The sequence below is a fragment of the Melanaphis sacchari genome, unplaced genomic scaffold, assembly GCF_002803265.2.
Source record: "Melanaphis sacchari strain LSU unplaced genomic scaffold, SCAv2.0 Contig118_pilon_pilon, whole genome shotgun sequence".
Lineage (NCBI taxonomy): Eukaryota > Metazoa > Arthropoda > Insecta > Hemiptera > Aphididae > Melanaphis > Melanaphis sacchari.
The window spans coordinates 649,847-667,850 of record NW_020270462.1 but is presented as its reverse complement, the minus strand read 5'-3'; the positions used below and the strand labels follow the sequence as shown (position 1 = coordinate 667,850).

The following is an 18,004-nucleotide window of genomic DNA, read 5'->3' as shown; positions in this document are numbered from 1 at the left end:
TATAATGCGCACAGTGTCTGTTTAACCGCAGCCTGCTAACCCGACGTTGTATAGGTACCTACGTACTGCAATTATTATTATAGGTGCGTTACCGCTAACAAGGTCACGATCGCGGTCATCGAACACCCGGTTTGCAATCCACGCAAAACTCCGGCGACTGTACTTCCTACTTCTCGACTTCCGATTTCCTCATCCCGATCTTTCGAACACTGCTCGCTGTTCTATTTGCGACGCGTCCGTTATTACAGTTCGTTAAAGCATCGTATTATCTTAACCAAGACCGGGCCCAATTCGAATATTAAGTAACCCATTTTTGAGCGTTCAATATCTAAATTGTGCTCTAGAACGAATCGCAAACAGAAAGTCTCATAAATATAATTCTTCGCGTAACCAACCGTCGCAGTACTTGGTCTTCTCTCGTATACGAATTTTCAATTATTTACGTTAAAATATTGTGTGCGATACAACAATAACATATGTATATAATATATACATAGGTATACTTACCTATGATTGTGCCAAATATAAATACACGTAGATAATTTTTATTTTGTCATATTTCATAAAAATACGGTAATTATTGTTGTTGTTTTTATTATTTTTCGTGTCCAAAACACAATACAAATACGTTTCTTTTCTTTAAAAAAATATTTGTAACTCTAACCATTCTATAAGTCACTACCGATGAAACGCGAAAACGTGTCTTTTTTTTTTAACAGTTCTATCTATCCTTATTAATGCAACAATCAAATGTAAACAGTGCTGATATTGTACAATTCTTTAAAATTTATCAAAACCGCCTCTTACACTCTGTTTTTTGTTGTCAATATATTATATAACCTGACTCCGATCGGAAAAAAATAACGAACACAAAATCACTAAGATATATCGGTAGGTATATCTCGGTTTAAGCGCAACTCAGTTCTGCTCGGACATATATTGACATCGGCTTATCATCGCTTTGGTCGCTAATTCGACCGAGATGTGCAATCTGTCTTTGGTGAATTGGACATAATACTATAGGTTAGGTCTTTGGACGTGTGTCAAATCATAATCTCCACATCTTTCTCGATAGTTCTAAAAACGACCTCAGCTGAAACCGTTAGCGACGATTTTGCAGAGTGGTTTTTGTTTCGTTAACACTAACATATACAGACATTACATTTTGTTGTACATTTGTATACTAAACAATAAAAATTAAATGAATATTATTTTCTTTGATTTTGAAAAAAAATCCCACAGCAATCCGTTTGAGCAACGGGTCGAATAGTATACATACCAATTTATTCTTTTAAATTTTATTTTTGTAGGTAACCAATTGCCACCTCGTCCAGTCTATATAAATAAAAAAATCTATCGATTTTCGGGAGCCAAAACAAAATGTACAGGCGAGCCATTCTGTAGAGGTTAAAAAACAAAGTTAAAGCATATTCCATGATTCAAACCCCACAACTGGGTGGGAGGTTCAAACCCCCCGTGAAATTTTTACTGAGTACAGCCCTGCCCCGGGTCTTTAGGAATATAATAGTTAGCAGTTGGTTCAGCATGATTTACAAGTTTAAAAGCATGACGCGAACGTTTACCCTATACATTTTTATAATTGAGTATGTAAATTATTATTAATTATTATACAAAACGTCCGTGTTAATAGTTTCCTGATTCCGTTTTACTAGTTTTCTACATTTTACAGTAGTTATGTACTCTTTTAAAATGTTTGGGTGCATACTCGAAAAGTACCTAATTATAAGAATTACCATAAAATTGATTATATATTGTGATGCAGTGGCGTATTTATGGGGGAGGGGGGATCAAGGGGTCAGAGGATAAATCCCCCCATAGGCTATATACACACAAATAATTATAGTCATCATATGAATTAAAAATGATTATTAATATTATTTTCTTTATCAATAATTGATTAAATTAACAAGAATTAAAATATTATAATATATTGTACAATATTCTCATTGGTATCTTCATTTATAAAGTCATATCTTCCCCCCCCCTCATGACAAAAACCTAAATACGTCACTGTTGTGATAATCGGATAACGAATTAAGTAAACCATAAGTACCTAATTCAGCCGTTGTTAATTTGCAAACAGACAATAATTCAATAGCTACGAGCTATACACCTACTTATTACTAGAAAAGAGCTTTAACTCAGGCTCTCTACATGTATATGACTATTATATATGGGCCATGGGCGTCCCCAAGAGGGGGAGGCAAGACGGCAAGACGGAGCACTTAACCCTCTAGAATTTTAAATTTATTACTTAATTATAATAATTTAATGTAATAATGACGAAACATAATTATGTAGGTACTATAAATAAAATGTATAAATAAATTTTCATTTAAGTATTTTTTAAATTAATTTTGCCCCCCCTCCCTTAGAAAAATTTCTGGGGACGCCCATGCTATTATATATAAGAGTAGGTATCTACGTATAAAAACTTATTTTTAATCGTTATCGCTATAAACTTTGACCTTTTCTTCTCGAATAATCATTTCATAAGGTTAACGATATAATTCAACTTGTATTAACATTTAAATGAATAATACGTATCTAGGCAATTGTATTTTAAAATAGCGACCGAGTACAAGACTACCAAATAACAATGTGGATATTATTTAAATTTTCTCAAATTATGAACAAATAACATTTATTCTTTTAATATAAAATCGATAGTGCAAGGTACCTTTTGTAATAGGTTACATGAGTTTTTATTGTTTTTATGTCAATGTTACACATTTTAATGATAAATATGAATTCTTGGTATTTCATGAAACTTTTAATTCTTCTAGTTATGAACTTGATTAATCAAATATTTTACTTATTTTTTATTCTATGGATGTTTTTTCTTAATGATATTTGTTTTTTAAGAAAATAAAATTTAGTGTGCACGGTTTAACGTTGGACTTTAATCTATCGACTACCACATTCACAATAATTAATAATTAACATGCATTATTACAAGACTCGTTATAATATTATAATATCAAATTAGTTGTTTTTCTCATTAATGCTAAATAGATAATTAAACTAAAATTTAATAGATCACAACAGGTAACTGTAATATTTATACTTTTTCTATTGATCAGAGATCCTCAAACATTTCGTGGAGTTTCGACCATGGATTTTGTTTATAAAAATAACATCAACATCATTTACCTCTCCTCTGCTAGAAAATAGAAAAATAAAATAAATAAACCTGTACTCTATCGTACAAAATAAAGAATACACACATGAACTAAGTCCAGTAAAATGTTTGTCTGGTAGATACCTTTTTATTTTTAACAATTCCTTTACAATTTAGATGTTTGATGTATACAATATTTAAACACACAAACATTTATTTAAAACAAAGTATTATACAATTTATTTTATTTTTTTTTTTTTTTTTTTGGTTTTATTTTTTATTTGATAAAATGTTTATTTTACTCTAACACAATTAATATTTATATGCGTATTTTGTTTTTCTTATTTAGACTCTGATTGGTGGCACAGCCGACTAGGTCCACTGCGGCAGACGCGTTCTTCAGATGGTTTCTGAAACATCAAAACAACGATTCAGGACGGATGTGATACTAGCCATTAAGATGACTTAAACTTTGTAATAGAATGTATCTTCAGTTTAAGTCTTATTATTATAGATATTAGGATTAGGTATAAAAAAAATTATATTATATAATTTAACGAAATTGACTTTTCAATTTAAGTTATTAAAACCGTATGAATATACCTAGTCAGTATTCCTATAATATAATATAGCCCTCTGATGATGACTGGATTTAAATGTGAACGGTACTTTTTGTAACTATTTTATAGATAAAAATGTATAATTATGTTATTATATTATTTAATATTTACTATTAAGATAATGATAAATGTCAAGAATTTACAGTTTGTAAATAAAAACAAATATATAGTTAAAATATTATATTTATAAGTATTACATTTTAATAAAATACTTATTATTTCATTTTCTATACCTAATTTTGATGATTTATGTGAAAACACGCTTCGGTGGTGCTATGTAAGCTGGAGGTGGAGGAGGGTTTTCAAATTCACCAATTGTATCCATGTAATACTGGAAAGCTCTTAAAAACTTAAGTTCATGAGGTATTCTCTCTTCTGCCTTAGTTAGTTTTACACCTAGATCTTCCAACGTTGGTAATCTTTCATCAAGTATATCACTTACAAACTCCTACAACAACATACATATGTAATTCATATCACTTAATCCTAATTAAAAAAAAACAAAAAAAAACTAGTTACTCTTTCAAAACGTTCAGCGGTTACATAACCTGGTGGCCAGCTAGGACAGAGTTTGTCTGTTAACCACATTTTGAGTAGATATTGAGGATTCTCCATGATACCAGTGCGTTTATAATCAAAGTTGAATTTATTATCACGTCGTAAAACTGCAAACATCCAATCGATTAAATCGGATAACAAATAGGGAGTTGGCCTGAAAATGTTAAATTTTTTTTTAAAAATTAAATAACATTGCGAAAATATAATCAGGTAATAACAATTGACATACCCCACAGCTTGATAAATTTTTCCTGAAGTTGATTTATCAAGCATAGCATTAACAATGCCATATGCTACATCAGATACTGCAACAGGCTGTTTAACCGTTTGTTCTCCTTTCTGCCATAAGACAATTTTCTGTTGAGAACGACGCCATGCATGGCTGTACATCCTAAAAAAAAGATATTTTACAAATTATATTTAAACTTTAATATAATAAATGTGTACTTATATTTCTAAAGTAAATTACATTTAGTATTAACATAAGAATATCTTTATCATAAAATTTATAGTAATTATCTATTATAATATATTGATATAATAATTTATTAACAAGAATACTTAGGAATTTAAACACATTCATATTTTTTTATTTATAAAATTATTCAAATTTTTACCATTCTCGACTAAAACATTATCTATAATATTTTACCTATGATAAAAGTAGTGATTATTATGAAATAAATCTGTAAATAACGAGGAAAAAAAATGTATCGAATTCAATAATAAAATCAATGCATTAAATTAGTTATCATAGTTTTATCACTTATACTATTTTTTTGTGTAAAGTTGTATAAAAGGAAATAATTGGTTTGAAGGCAAGTCATAAATTTATAAACTACGTTATATGAAGCATGAGTGAGATAAATTTTTAACTGCAATAGAGACAACGATCTTTATTAAAATATAAAAATCAATAAATTATTTTATAGATTTTGGCCTTGCTAAAAAACTATTTTAAGTTTTAATTGATTTGATTCAGGGTTTATAAACAGTTTTAGAAATGTTTAGATTTTAAACCTGAATTTGAAGCTTTAGGTTTTGATAATGCTGATCAAAGAGCAACATAGCTGTAGAAAAATAAGCTATACATATTTAATAATACTAGTGAACATATCTGAAAATATAATTTAAGTGAAAAGGAAATAAATATAAGAATTTAAACAGAAATTTATAATCCAGAAGTCAAGCTTAAACTTTGTAAAAAATTTTTGAAAAATTGTGCAAAAGGTATATTATTTTAGTGCATAAAAATATTAATCTAAAAAATATAACATTTATTATTATGGCTAATTAATAACTATTTTAATGCACATAGAATTTTATACCATAAATATCAAAATGACTAAATATTAGCAATTGCATAACAGTGTAACTGAAAAGTTAAATACCAAAACACAAATGGGATTGAAAGTTAGTAGGTATTTAAGAAGAAATTATACCCACATTTATCATCTATATCTTACTAATGCATACTATACCAAAATATATGCTCAGCAGCAATAATTTTGTGTGCTCAGTATAAATATTGGAGAAAAATAACCTATTATCAAACTTGAAAGTAAGAACAATATCTATAATTTTTCAATGGTTTTTTTAAAAACTTATAATTTCAAAGTGAATAATAAGCATTTTTTAAATATTAATAATTTACATACTTATAACTTGCTTAAAAATTAAAATACTGCATAAACCAGAAAAAAACACAGATAACGTTTTTACCTCTATGCTTGATAATAGTTCATTTTGCTCTAATATTTAAGCTTAACACAAGATTGAAACTGCTGAATACATATTTAAGTAAGGTATGTATTAGCAAGATGTAGACAAGACATATAGATACGACGTACTTTCAATTTATATATTTTTATAAATTAACAAATTATATAACTTGTTTTGAATCTTGAAAGTAGTTATGAACTACATAAATTATTTTAAATTAAAATATTATTAATGTCTGATAATAATACAAAATACTTACAATAAAAATCTATCTCCTTGGCCATAAATGTCTGATGGACGGAAAATAGTAGCATCAGGAAACTCATCAAGTACTGCTTGTTCTCCAACTTTTTTAGATGCCAAAAATCCTGATCCTTTTTTCAAGTAAATAGGCTAGAACAATGAATAACAATTTTTTACCATATATAACAGAGTTATAATATTATTATAAATTACAAATACATTAATAGTTATAAAAATATCTAAGGGAAATGGAAATAATGATAGGTACTAATTTTTTTTTTTTTTATATCCATAAAATAAATTGTCACTTACATTCTTACAATAATGTAAGAAAAATACAATTTTGCAAGAATATAAGTTAAGACAATAGATGATTAGCAGAAATATTGAAGATTTACTTGTAAGATTGGTATACTTAAAAGTATAGTTAATGTGAAATTGCACTAATAACTTACAGCAGGCAATGGATCAACATTAAGTGCAGATACGTGGATTAATCTTTCAACGCCCATCTCACGACTAATGCGTGCGATACGTCTAGCTCCTTCGACGTGGACATCGTTGAATTTGAAATTTTTTGTTTCCCAATCACGTCCCACTAAATTAATGACAACGTTTGAGTATTTCACAGCCTTTCTGATAGATTCTTCATCTTGTAAGTGATATGGTTGAAACAACACTTGACCCAGATCGCCAGCAAGTTTCAACTCCCTTATGAAATAGGCATCTCCTCGGTATGGAATAATTAACTATTTCAACATTCGCCGACGTGTTACTGACTTGGATAAACAGAAACATCTACATCTACACAAACGGTCTAAAAACAAAATTACCTGTGTTCCAATCTTGCCCAATTTGTTGACGAGATAACCGCCCAAAAGTCCGGTCGCTCCAAACACAGTGGCGACCACCCCATTGAAACTCGACCGACCGCCAGTACCCCTTTTCAGCTGCGACAGCGACGGTCTCTGAATAACGCGAGGTTCAGAAGATTCGGTGCTATAGTGCGAAGTCGAACAGATGGCCAATGACAAATTCCGGTTTCCTGCAAACCAAAAATGTTGTGATCACGATCCGATCTACGGCGGTTTAGTAGCAGCCACACGTACTGAGAACCTTTACGTTGTTGTTGAACACGTGCACAGACATGTTAGCACGCGATTAGAGCACTATTTGGAAAAACGGTCGAACTTAGTGCAACATTCCTCGAAGAAAACGATCGACTCAATTGCTCAGACTTGAAAGTCCTACGGTTGTAGCATAAACCATTGGAAAATTATTGTTCCCAATAACGTGATAACTGATAACGAATTGAATTTTTCAAACAGCTGTTGTCGGTAGGACAAAATACATGATAACGGCAAAAAGGAACAGTGCAGTGGCACCAACTGCCCGCACAGAACGAACAAGAAATATCAGTCTAGCAACGCTGAAACATACGTTGGGCACATTGTAAGTTTTGTTTCTCTGTCGCCCGACGTCCGTCACGTCGTGTTTTTGCTTCTTTCTAGTGGAATAAAACACGGTTTGTCGGCGGATTCAGCTCGACATTTATATTTTTTTTTAGGTTTATTCTAACGAAATATGGTGAGTTACTTTTGTTATTATTACTTATTGCATTGACATTCAGTCGTCTTTCTTGCTGATGTTCGTTTCTCCTAGTACGATTGTACGTCGACAAATAACACTTCCAACATCGCTCCCTAAAACCATGTGACTAATACGTTTTTGTGTATATTCTGTTTTACACGATTTTGGTTTTCACGTTAATTCTTTCGTCGCTTGCTATTCATACTTCCCTTCGGCTACTTATACGTATGTCGATTTCCGTATTTATCTACTGAATGTTGATACTATTGTCTTAAAATTGATCCAAAAACCGATCTAACTGCTATATATTCAGTTAACCGTGATTTTTTCTTTATATTATAGCCGCCCAAGAAGGACTCAAAGGGCTCGTCCAAGCAGCCACAAAAAACTCAAAAGAAAAAAGAAGGAGGATCCGGTGGCAAAGCCAAAAAGAAGGTCAGTTTTCTAATCAATACTACCAAATTATAATCATGATTAAGGTTATGTTCTAAGTTATATGTGTGTTTTTATGAGTTTAGAAGTGGTCCAAAGGTAAAGTCCGTGACAAGTTGAACAACCAAGTATTGTTCGACAAGGTATCATACGACAAACTGTTGAAAGAAGTTCCATCGTACAAACTCATTACCCCGTCTGTTGTCAGTGAACGTTTGAAGGTTCGAGGATCATTGGCTAGAAAAGCTTTAGATGAGCTCTGCCAAAAAGGTGAGTAAAGATTACTATACAGTTAAATGTTTTATGGAATATAATTATTGATATATTTATACAGGTCTTATCAAGCAAGTTATACAACACCATGCCCAAGTGATTTACACGAGGGTAACTAAGGGAGACGAATAAGGATGTTTTTGTAAAATAATTATTTTATTAAATATAAAAAAAATTAAATAACAAATTTGAGTTTTGGCTTATTTAAGACTAATGATATAATTCGTTATAGTTAAAATTAGAATAAATTTTACATCATAATGAGCCTTGTATATGTGTATGTGAACACTTGTTCAACTTAATGACAACTTATACTCCTAAATATTTGCTCATAGAAGAAAAAAATGTATTGTTTAGCTTGTAATAGTTAATATGAACAAATATTTTCATGAGAAATTTAAAATTGAAAACAAGTGCAATGCCATATAGATAATAAAAAAATAAAATCTTAGTTTTCAAAATAACAATAGATTTAAATTATTTTATATAACATGAATAGTTAACAATTATATATGTTTTAAAGTTTATTTAAAAAGTAGGAATTTTATTTTTAAATCTTAAAATTTGTAATTGACTATTTCAATTGTAAATTATCCTCTTAATCATTTTACTAGGTCCCAAAACTGAGGAATCTAAACTTGTGTGCATTTTCTCGGTCTTACAAACGCATAGTAAATAATTCTTTCTGAATAAATTGTTTAACTTTTTTATGCTTAAAATTACCATATTAATTCATCTATTTTTTAAGTATTATCTAGAGCTCCACATGGAATGTTTAAATTTTAAATTATGTAGTAATTATATATGCAAGTAAAATACTTAAGAATTAAGATATTTTGTGTATATGAGCAGGTGGTAACTGGTAAGGTTTCATTAATACCTCTGTCACCACTCAACAAATACTTCTAGCATCAACATAACAGAAAGAGAGTCTGTAGTTCTCAATGTTCTCATTCTTAAACTACTAGGTGATTAAGAATCTTATATTTTAAACAAAAGTAAAGACAAGTGCAATGATGTATCTACTGATAATAGTATTAAATATGTTGGTTTCCAAATTTTATACAAAACCTCGTCCGTAAATTTAATATTTATGGATACAACTCATCTTTAAATTTAGGTTGTACTAAAATGATACAAATTATTTTATTTACACTCAAACTTAATTATAAATTACCATATAAAGGCAATTTTCTATGTTATGATTTTAATTAATTTATGTGGACCAACAGTGATCAAATAGTTGGAAAAAACTCAACTTATAATTAATCTTACTAGATTCATATATTACCTTTGTTAAATTGTAATACCTTATCGTAATATTCTGTGCTGAGTGTTATAAAATAAATAATTCATTAAATCTTTTTCAATATTCTCCGATAAATTCAAAAATCATTCTTGTGCCATGCAAGCGCTAACTAAGATGCAGTGATCCTATAGCGTCTTATGCCCTTTATACACATCACTGTTATACCTTACTACTTATTAAAGTATTCTAATAAGTAAAAACAATTGATAATTGAACGAACATAAAGTTAAATATGTCCTTAATAAAATGTTCCATTCATATTTATAGTCCACGCCTTATAATCTACAATAAATGTTTTATTTGTTGCATCATGGAAATTAATAAATTAGAATAAAATTACATAGTTAATTGATCAAATTATTTAAAGATGTAAAAAAAATTATAGGAGGTTACTAAATATTCATAGTTTCCAATGTTTCCATCTACTTGCACCTAAGCATGTCTAGGTATTAAGGTATACTACATTAATTCCTATAACCTGCATGTCTAATTAAAGAACATTAAATTGATATCGATTCAGTAGATATGTAAATAATATGTACTATCTTTGGTATTTTGTTATATTACCGTCTAAATAATTATCAATTTTTAATTCTAACAAACTCAAGACATAATGGACAAGATTCGATTATTTTGTGTATTGAGTAAAGTACAGAAGACCAATATACTTCATTTTCAATTACCGGAATAGTTTGATAGAAAATTAGATCTAATTGGTAGTTTGGGTGCTAAGAAAAAATTAACGAAAAGTGTGGATTTTTTTACTCAAGTCCATTATTTATTTAAATTAATTGTCTATTTATATGATTTAACAACTCAAAAATGAATAACTGTAAATACTTGAAATTTTCCTATTGTCATTTTGATTATTCTTGGGTTTTAATTTTAGGAAATTCAATTTTGATTATTTTTCTTAAAAAAAGTTTTGTACAGTAAAAAACCAAAAAATTATTACTAGATACTTTACGAGTTATTACGAATAGAAATTCAAAAAAGAGTTAGCATAAATCAAGAATATTTATTAGCTTTTGAAGTTGGAAATTTATAAAATGTTATAACATTCATATTTTAAGGTATGAACATTTCTACCAAATTATTTTTTACGTGTAAAAACAAATTCAACCTAATAGTATTGCATCATGCAGTCAATATTAATGTAATAATATGTGGAATATCTCAAGTTATCGGACAAGCTCTGCACAGAATTTTTTTCCGTGTACAACGATAATATAACATTGAATTAATATATAATATTTAATACATCCATTACAGAGACTCTCACTTACTCCTACTGAACATCAGATCGGTATTTACGACCACCTTTTTCTTTTTAATTATGAACAGTATACTAACGTGTACTGGGAGTTAAAGCTTGGTTTTGAAATCTATTAAAATAATTTTATTCCTTAAAATCAGTGGCTGTAATTTTACACAATAAACAAATCGTTTAATCAATGATCAAAATCTTAATGGTTTCCACCTCACACAATAGGACTTATAATTTTCATTTGTTTACCATAACATGAAATTCATGGAGTTACAAAAATAAAATTATCTAGAATTAAAAAAAAAAAAAAAAATTGAGTCAATATTCTCAAAAAAGTGATAGTTACATATAAAGTGCTTCTTTAAATAATTTATGTAAAATGGTATCCTTTATAAATATATTTAATATAAAATAATAATAGCATAAGGTAAACCATCGTAAAAAAAAAAGATAATAGTTAAAAAACAGTCTCATCAAATAATTTATGAAAAATAAAAGATTTATCTACAAATCAAACCGGGTAGTCAATTTTATTTTTTAACGATAATTTTTTCTTTTTTTTATGACTCCCATATGAATTATGATTATTATTTTTATAGATATGTGTCCTCCCTGCACATTAGTTTAATTACAACTTAATTCTATAAATTATATATCAAAAAAAAAATTTCAAATTATGCTGTGTTTAAGAAAAAAAACAAATACCCAACACAGCTTGAAAATCAAATTAAAAAAAAAAAAATAAAAAAAAACAATTTAACTTTTAAATACACATAAACTAATTTATATTGTATTAAATGAACGAAAAAAAATTCTAACACATTAACAACATTAAAAAATGAAAAATATAAATATTAATTCAAAGATAGTATTATAAATTGTGTGGAAAATATTAGTTTTTAAAGACTTCAGTGATCAGTATTATATATACAGACAAGTTATTTTATTTAAAAAAAACATTACAGTAGAAAAACATGAAATATAGGCACACATGCATACATATATTTTATACTAATTAAGATAATTAATTATTATATAAAAGGATAATAATTATATCAAAATTAAATTTATGAGTTTTTCAATATTCCAAAGAATTATAAACATAAACTTTATTTGTTACTTGAAATTATTTACAATACAATTTCTAGACTAAATATAGAAGAAATCTACAACAATTTTTTTTTTTTCATTTCATAAATGTACCGAGCAATTTTAAATTATAGAGATAGGTTATATTATATATATTATATTAATTTAATTTACATTAAAAAGAAAAAAACCTTAAATTTTGTACAAAAGTATTATTAGAAAGTGATGCGTGTTAATACATGTTCCCATTACCGATGCCGACATTGTAGCCATGTGGTGGTGGAAATAGACCAACTGGTGTATGGCGATAACTAGCCCTATCTTGGCGCATAGCACCAATAGTATGTCTTTCAACATGCTGCAACAATGGATTGGGATACTTGTCAATAACATGATTAGCTCTGATTAATTGGTGCATATTTTGTAGATTTTTAGCCCCTAAAGATACAAAAAAATAAAACATTAGTAAACAAATAGGTATCAACAGGTACTGACAAATAACAAATATTAAATAATAAAAAAAAAAAAAACCTTTAAACCGAAATGCAAAAATTATTAAGCTATTGAAAGTTAGGTACAAGGGAGTAGGGAGTACAATAATTAGATGAGTTGATAGTACTGGAAAACACATAATATTAAACATATTTAACTGTTGAATATTTTTAATGGTAAAAAAGCTATAATAGCCAAAAACAAACTACAACTTGTAGCAAAAAAATAAAAGTGCAACTACAAATTTATAATCTAGAAATTTGGACTTATATTTTAAACTGAAAATACAGACATAATATTTATGATTTAGACTCAATATGCTAAATATACTTCAATTACTATTTATATGACAAAATCCTGATAAATACAAATAATTCAGATAAAAATATTACATACCATTATTAAAATAACACAAGAGATTTTTATGATATTTGGGATAAGATCAAGGTTATCCAAATATGACAAATGAAAAAAAAACACAAATTAAAAAAAGTCATATAGAAAAAAGCAGTAAATTTGTTTTTAAATTCTAAAATTAAAAAATATGTTAATTTAATTAAACTCCACTCTATGAAGATTACATTTACTTACATATAATTAAATTCAATGTAAGTAATAAATGTATTCTTCTTAGAGTAGAGTTTACCCTATAGCAAAAATTACAAGTAATTATTTTTAGCTAAAACCCTCCTACCACTCACTCAAAAATTTAAAAAAATATATGCTAAAAACCTACAACTCATTTTTCTACCTTAAGTTTGGGAAGTACTTGAATGTACTCTATTAAAACATACTAAAAATAATTAATCTCAAAGTTAGTAATTTTAAACACTATTTTTAAACCTTATTATGCACATTAACTAAAATAAAAATTGGAAAATGCATTATTTAAAAAAACTTGTAATGAATATTTAGTCAATAAAATCAACCTATTTTTGATTACCATATCTCATACCATGATAAAGTTCAGATGATTAAGTCTAAATTACAATATTATCATATGAAAATTTAATATAATCCCAAAATTACTAAGAATGTCATCTTTTTTTATCAATTATTAAATTTATGTCTTATATAATAATTAATTCAGTAACTCTTGACTAATTAAATGTTTTTAAATTGTAATCAAAACGTGACCTATCTAATGTTATTAGTTATAATCTGTATTGTTTTTTCATACCTGTGCCTTTTTATCATTTAGTTTACTTCCTAAATTTTTAAAATAGTTTCATGCAAAAATTCCCAGTTCAATTAATTAAAAGCATTCTTTAATAGTTTTATATAAAATTAACTCTAATTATATATATCTTCCATCATCATTAAATTATAAAACTATTTATTATGATGAAAACTCGTAAGTAATATAACTTTCAAATACAGACATAAGAAGACTAATAGAAAAGTATTTCTAACTTTTTTTAATTTTATATTTTCTCATTTTAAAGTACAATTTATTTAAAAATTAAACTTTTATACCAATACACATTACATAGTACTTATGTTATATTCGTTCAAAAGATATTTGATATTTGGACAAATAATCTCAGTTATTTAAGATTAAAATACCTAACTAAACCACAACTGTTGTAAAATATATTAAATATTATTTTTAATTATTTGTATTTTGATAATATTATAAGTATTTATCATGAAACATTGATAAAAAATGAAAAGGTTAAGAGTTATTGAAGTTTGGCGCAAATTAAGTGTAAATAATTATAATATATCTTATAACTATAAAATAACTTAAATAATTAAGCAATTATAAAATTATAAACATAATATAAAAACTAAATAGTAGACTTAAATAAAAAGAATTTACTGTTTGACAAGAAATATCTAAAAAGAATCTTAATATTATTAAAGATAATATGTGAAGTGCACAAAATACTTAATACTTTTTTTAAACTTCATATTATATTATAATTTTTAACAATATTAATCACACAAAACACTGTAATTTGCATAATATAAATATCAAATAGATGATGGAAAACAAATGTACATATTAGTTAAAATTATTAATATTTTATTTAATCCAAGTAATTAAATTAAATATCAATGAAATAGAATGCTTACAATTAAAATAAGAACTTTTGCTTATCAATATTAATATAATATAAATATAATAATAAAATAACAAAAATATATATGCAAAAAATTTAAAATAATTTTAACTTATAAATTTATGTTAATGATATTAAGTTACATAATGGTTTGTTAATAATAATTTATATTGTATATACTTTTGTTCAATACATAATTTTCTCATTAGATATATAGTATACAGTGTTTTACATTATTCTTGAATATTTTTACAGCATTGACATGCAATAAATAGTTGTCGACTATTATTTGTATTTAATAGATTAAACAAAAAGTATAAGCTTGTCACTGAATAAATTATATAACTGATAGTTATCCTAATATAAATAATAACCATACATATGTAGTGTATCATAATAGGCCTATGTTTAGATACAATTGATGATACTTACAGAAAACCGAAGCGCCAAAATTCAAGGTATTACATTTTGTTTCTGATCTATGACATGTAACTTCGAAGACATTGAAACAGATTATTGATTGGGGGGGAGGGAATTTTTAGGTTTTTTTCTTTTTTCTTTTGTTATCTAGTAGCTTAAGTATGTGAGGGTGTCATTTGTACCTCTGTGTGCTAAACCAGTTTGCAGACCGGCCAAATATGCTGCCTTTTGTTTGCCATGTTCCTCTGCTATTTTCACTGATAGATGCTCTGTGCATCCTTCCAACAAAACACCATTTAGCTGAATAATTGCTTTTTGGGCATCTTCTTTTTTGTTATAACTATAAAATAATAGAAAAAATAAAAAATATACAAATAATGACATCACAGTGAAATATTCTATAATATAAGTATATAAAGATCAATAGTAATAATAAATATTTAAGTATGTGATATAAAATCAATTCACATGAAATATTTATAAATTATAAGGAAAATGAGAATATAATTTTATTATAAACTTTTAATATTAATATCTGTATTAACAATATTTTTAATAAAAAGAAATAATCCAAAACTTCAATAAAATATTAAAAGCTAGTCCAGTAATTTTTAATATTTAATGAAAACATTTAGAAATATGCTTATAAACATTAGACAATTTTGAATAAATACATACTCAAAACTAAAATTTAACAATGTTCATCCAAAATTAATTTTTAAACATGATTTTATGGCTATGTTCAAATTTATAAAACTAATTTACAATATTCTCATACGCCAAACAAATAGATTCCAAAACCTAATTTATCTGTATTTTGTTCAGTTTTTATTTTGATTAAATTAGTACTTATAATTCATATTATAAAAATATTAATATCTTACCGAACAAAAGCTACTCCTCTAGGAAGTCCACTGTATTTATCCTTAAGTATATTTTTTTGAACAATTTGACCATAAGGAGCAAATAAATCTTCAAGTTCTCTTTCTGTTATTGATCTAAAATTATTTTCGAAATGTCAATATTTACTGTCACAAAAATTATCTTCATTATATTAATTCTTTTTTACCTCGGTAAATTTTGAACATAAAGGTTTGTATCTTTAATATCTTCTCCAGCAGGTCGAGCATAAGATACTTTTAAACGTTTATTTTCAACTTGGAGACCATTCATCACCTCAATAGCTCTAGAAGCATCTTCAGGACGAACAAAGTTGACAAAACCAAAACCAAAACTATAACCAGTCTAAAACAAATAAATTAGGTACTTATTTTATATTTAAATTAAAGGCATTATTATTTGATTTTAGTCTGAATTTGGTAAAGGTATATGTGTTTTAATAAATTTTAATGATATGCCTATTACCTAGGTACCTTCTTTAACATTTTTTTTTAATTAGCTGCCCATTTATTTATTAACATAATGTATCTACAAAGGATAAGAAAACTTTTTTTTATGTTATTTGTTACCAAAAAACTGATAAATAGGTAGTTATAGAATTCCTATTAGTTTTTTGAAATATTGTAAAAATAAATTTAATTTGTCAGTTAATTGATTCTAAAATAGTAGCAATTAAAATACAAATTAAACCTATAACAATTTTTATAGTTAATTATTAGTTAAATAAGTAAAACAAAAAAGATTTTAAGTATAATTTATAAAACTTAAGTTGAATACAAATCACTATGAAATTGGCAATTACTAGTATAAAATACATTAGTTGTTAATTAAAGTACATTAGGTGGGTATTATAACCGTAAAATTATACTAATTTTATCTCTGAACAACAATGTAATCAAAATGAATCTATTCCAGAGTCCAAATTTTGTAACTTACATTAATGTACTTAAAAGACTTAAGTTTTTCTTGAAAATATTTAATTCTAACCCATTAAAATTATGTTAAATCAGATAACATTGCTTAATCCATTATTCTATAAAACAAAATATGTAAATCAATAAGCATTACAGCCAATACATTTGCTTTGATATAAGCTAATATCAACTTATTTTAAACTGATAAAGAAGATAATTTTAAGCAAAATTCATATTCTTATTTAAACGCTATATTTAAATTAAACTAGATACCATACATTCGGAAAAATAATTCCATATTATTGTGATATATTTAGGCAGTCATTAATGGAATAAACAAATAATTTTTAGAACAAATTAAAACCATTCATGTAAGAACAATAAAAACAAATTTTCAAGAATTTATATTAGATTAATTGATTTAAATTTATCTAATATACCCTTAAGCTTAACTAAGAAATATATATCAAATTGTCAATTTATCGGTAATGTTGAATTGGAATGAATTTGTTTGAGTTCACAATGCTAATATTGCTACTTGTTTTTTACCTAGGTAATAAACTCGGTAATAAATCAATTCTAAACAAATGAGGTTCTTAAGAAATTTGTCCATTCAAATAAAACGATATACCCATCATACCTTGTTTTCAAAACCCAGTGCACTTATAAAATTGCAAAAACCCAAAGCCGCCATCATACAACTGTCTCAGCTTTTGGTAAAATCTGAGAACCACAATATCACGATGATAAAAACTTACTTTGACGTCTTTCATCACCCGACACGCTTCGATTTGTCCAATCTGCGTGAACATTTGGTGTAGTTTTTTATCGGTCATCGACTGCGGTAGGTAGTTGATTATCAGGTTCGTCATGCTCGTGTCTTGGGGTTCCATTTCGGCGTCCGTCGAGGGTGCTACTGTCGTTGTTATTGCTGTTGCTGCTGCCGTTGCTGAAGTCGGCACGGCGT

The 18,004-nt window shown here is 26.9% G+C and overlaps 4 protein-coding genes across 7 annotated transcripts in view; 2 read left to right on the top strand and 2 right to left on the bottom strand.

Annotated features, from left to right (window-relative positions):
* LOC112604059 (protein goliath-like) overlaps window positions 1-3,886 on the top strand; it is a 33,280-nt gene extending 29,394 nt beyond the window's left edge. For all 4 annotated transcript variants that reach the window (XR_003115199.1, XR_003115198.1, XM_025352927.1 and 1 more), the window contains one exon: window positions 3,492-3,886. Coding sequence is in view for 2 of the 4 variants with exons in the window: in XM_025352926.1 (XP_025208711.1) it covers window positions 3,492-3,556 (65 nt within the window). In the remaining 2 variants the exon portion in view is untranslated. The remainder of the gene's footprint in view (window positions 1-3,491) is intronic.
* LOC112604058 (NADH dehydrogenase [ubiquinone] 1 alpha subcomplex subunit 9, mitochondrial) lies at window positions 3,413-7,575 on the bottom strand. Its single transcript, XM_025352925.1, has 8 exons — window positions 7,395-7,575; window positions 7,119-7,330; window positions 6,741-7,034; window positions 6,302-6,435; window positions 4,550-4,711; window positions 4,282-4,474; window positions 3,996-4,210; window positions 3,413-3,552 (listed from the first exon to the last, which is right to left on the bottom strand). The coding sequence occupies exons 1-7, from the start codon at window positions 7,432-7,434 to the stop codon at window positions 4,010-4,012; spliced, it is 1,236 nt and encodes a 411-aa protein (XP_025208710.1). The 5' UTR covers window positions 7,435-7,575; the 3' UTR covers window positions 3,413-3,552; window positions 3,996-4,009.
* Window positions 7,576-7,759: 184 nt separating this feature from the next.
* Window positions 7,760-8,767, top strand: LOC112604043 (40S ribosomal protein S25). Its single transcript, XM_025352903.1, has 4 exons — window positions 7,760-7,872; window positions 8,218-8,310; window positions 8,394-8,577; window positions 8,642-8,767. Exons 1-4 carry the CDS (start codon window positions 7,870-7,872, stop codon window positions 8,710-8,712), a joined length of 351 nt encoding a protein of 116 aa, XP_025208688.1. The 5' UTR covers window positions 7,760-7,869; the 3' UTR covers window positions 8,713-8,767.
* A 3,598-nt stretch (window positions 8,768-12,365) lies between these two features.
* LOC112604040 (protein sex-lethal-like) lies at window positions 12,366-17,930 on the bottom strand. The gene is made up of 5 exons (XM_025352899.1): window positions 17,796-17,930; window positions 16,293-16,468; window positions 16,108-16,221; window positions 15,406-15,563; window positions 12,366-12,683 (listed from the first exon to the last, which is right to left on the bottom strand). Exons 1-5 carry the CDS (start codon window positions 17,928-17,930, stop codon window positions 12,478-12,480), a joined length of 789 nt encoding a protein of 262 aa, XP_025208684.1. The 3' UTR covers window positions 12,366-12,477.
* Window positions 17,931-18,004: the final 74 nt, after the last annotated feature.

Bases quoted from the DNA above. Each gene is read 5' to 3' on its own strand.
- LOC112604043 (XM_025352903.1), top strand. The intron at 8,311-8,393 runs GTCAGTTTTCTA...TTATGAGTTTAG, and splicing joins GTGGCAAAGCCAAAAAGAAG to AAGTGGTCCAAAGGTAAAGT. The intron at 8,578-8,641 runs GTGAGTAAAGAT...ATATTTATACAG, and splicing joins AGATGAGCTCTGCCAAAAAG to GTCTTATCAAGCAAGTTATA.
- LOC112604040 (XM_025352899.1), bottom strand. From the start codon at position 17,930: ATGGAACCCCAAGACACGAGCATGACGAACCTGATAATCAACTACCTA. The intron at 16,222-16,292 runs GTAAAAAAGAAT...AAATAATTTTAG, and splicing joins TATGTTCAAAATTTACCGAG to ATCAATAACAGAAAGAGAAC. The intron at 12,684-15,405 runs GTACAAATGACA...TTGTATCTTTAG, and splicing joins AACTGGTTTAGCACACAGAG to GGGCTAAAAATCTACAAAAT.
- LOC112604058 (XM_025352925.1), bottom strand. From the start codon at position 7,434: ATGTCTGTGCACGTGTTCAACAACAACGTAAAGGTTCTCA. The intron at 7,331-7,394 runs GTACGTGTGGCT...TTTGGTTTGCAG, and splicing joins CAACAACGTAAAGGTTCTCA to GAAACCGGAATTTGTCATTG. The intron at 6,436-6,740 runs GTAAGTTATTAG...TCATTGTTCTAG, and splicing joins ATGTTGATCCATTGCCTGCT to CCTATTTACTTGAAAAAAGG.